The sequence below is a fragment of the Cyprinodon variegatus genome, unplaced genomic scaffold, assembly GCF_000732505.1.
Source record: "Cyprinodon variegatus isolate N-32 unplaced genomic scaffold, C_variegatus-1.0 Scaffold110, whole genome shotgun sequence".
Classification (NCBI taxonomy): Eukaryota; Metazoa; Chordata; class Actinopteri; order Cyprinodontiformes; family Cyprinodontidae; genus Cyprinodon; species Cyprinodon variegatus.
The window spans coordinates 1,303,713-1,305,589 of NW_015150563.1; the positions used below are offsets into that span (position 1 = coordinate 1,303,713).

Below are 1,877 nucleotides of genomic sequence, written 5' to 3' on the forward strand. Positions count from 1 at the left end.
ATTCTGCAGAGTGGGACAATAGAGATAGAATGATGAAAAAGTAAAATTCACCAACATCCCTTCATGGTTTCCTATTGTTGTGCTGTTCTACTATCAGCACAGTGACCAGGACCAGGGAGGATGACTGTTTTTATCTTTATTTAACCTGCAGTAACTGATCCAGACACATTCTGCTCCGTTTCCATCAAATTAACTCTCTTCCTCGTGTTGATTGTTTCTGATAGATGAAGAGGTGATGAAGTTGCATCATAACTGCTGTAGTAGTCAAGGGTTATGGCAGGATAACCTCACATCTAGCATCTCAGTCTTTTACAAGCCCCCCCCCCTTCAGATGTTTCCATGGTTGCAATAATTTTCCATCATAACTTCAGCTCCAATAATCTCTTTCTTTGTGTTTTTGTCTTTCCAGTCAGAACCTACAAGGATTCAGATCCAAGTTCCTCCTAAGCAGGAGGTGAAAACACTGCAGCAGAAGACGGTGACCATCAGTCACCCTCAGGTGAAGCTGTCAGCCGGTCTGAGCAACGCGCAGATCATCCACATCCAGCCCATGGTGGGTCAGCAGGGTCAGCAGATCCTGCTGCAGCAGAACCCAGGGGAGCCCGCCATACAGCTGCTGCTGCAGAACGCCACCCCTGTGGTCGGGTCTCTGCTGCCCCTGGTCCACAAGGTGACAGGCCCGGCTACCGTAGCAACCAGCTCCTCCAGTCCGGGTCAAAAGCTTTCCACCATCAGGGTGACCACGGCGTCCACTCTCAAAGATCTGCCGGCCTCCAGCTGTAAGGCGCCTCCTTCTGCTTCTGCTAAAACTGTTAGCGTTCCTCTGGTTAAGGCGCCACACAACGGCACGGAACCAGCTGCTGGGAAGGGTCCGGTTAAAGCGGCTCCGGCGGCTCCTCAGCCCACCACCCTGACTGTGGCCCCCAAAGCGGCCCCGGTAACCCTAGCCTCTGGTGTCAAGGAGAGAGACAGAGAGAAAGAGAAGAAGAAGGCCAAGAAAAAAGAGAAGAAGGCGTTGAAGGTCCAAACCCGGTCCGGTCGGGTTTCCAGGCCGCCCAAGTACAAAGCTAAGGACTACAAGTTCATAAAGACGGAGGACCTGGCTGAGAGCCACCAATCGGACTCGGACGATTATTCTGACATGAGTGTGGAGGAGGAGGAGAATGGCAAACGGGCTGGGTCCGGTTCCGACAGCCCTTCGTCTGCCAGCTACAGCCTGAAGTCCCGGCGCCATCGGTGTCAGATCTGCGATAAGGCCTACATTGGTCCTGGAGGCCTGAACCGACACTACAAGCTGAACCCGACCCACGGAGAACCAGATTTTTCCAGTGTGCCGGAACCAGAGCAGAGCCGAGGGGATCCGAAGGCAGAGGAGGCCATGAAAGAGGAGGAGGACGACGGCGAGGAGGAGGAAGAGGAGGAGGAGGAGGAGGAGGACAAACCTGCTGCCGTGGCAACAAACAATGTGAGACTCTGCCACCTATCAGAACTGAATGATTGCTCTTGTTCAGGTTGTTTTCAGAACATCGTGGGCCAGGTTCTGTTTACATGAGAAGAAACCGGTCAAACCCTGTGGTTCTGAAAGTTCTGGGCTCAGTAGAGGGTTAGGACACGGATGTTTGCTAGTTTAGAACCACGTAGTAATAGGCTCTATGCACAGCTCCACTACTTCCTGAATTTAATGCGGCTCCTTTGTTTCCTGTCTTTCATGATTGGATGCACTGATTAATCCAGGTGTGTATGACCTAAGTAACTGGCCAGACACACCTGGATTAATCAGTTCGTCCAGTAATGAAAGACAGGAAACAAAGGAGCTGCATTAAATTCAGGAAGTAGTGGAGCTGTGCATAGAGCCCATTTCCCCCAATAAAACAGTT

General features: G+C 51.5%; 1 protein-coding gene across 1 annotated transcript in view; it reads left to right on the forward strand.

Moving 5' to 3' along the window:
* znf839 (zinc finger protein 839) overlaps window positions 1–1,877 on the forward strand; it is a 26,238-nt gene that overhangs the window by 9,556 nt on the left and 14,805 nt on the right. The window contains exon 3 of the mRNA XM_015374908.1: window positions 410–1,465. Within this exon, the coding sequence (XP_015230394.1) occupies window positions 410–1,465 (1,056 nt within the window). The remainder of the gene's footprint in view (window positions 1–409; window positions 1,466–1,877) is intronic.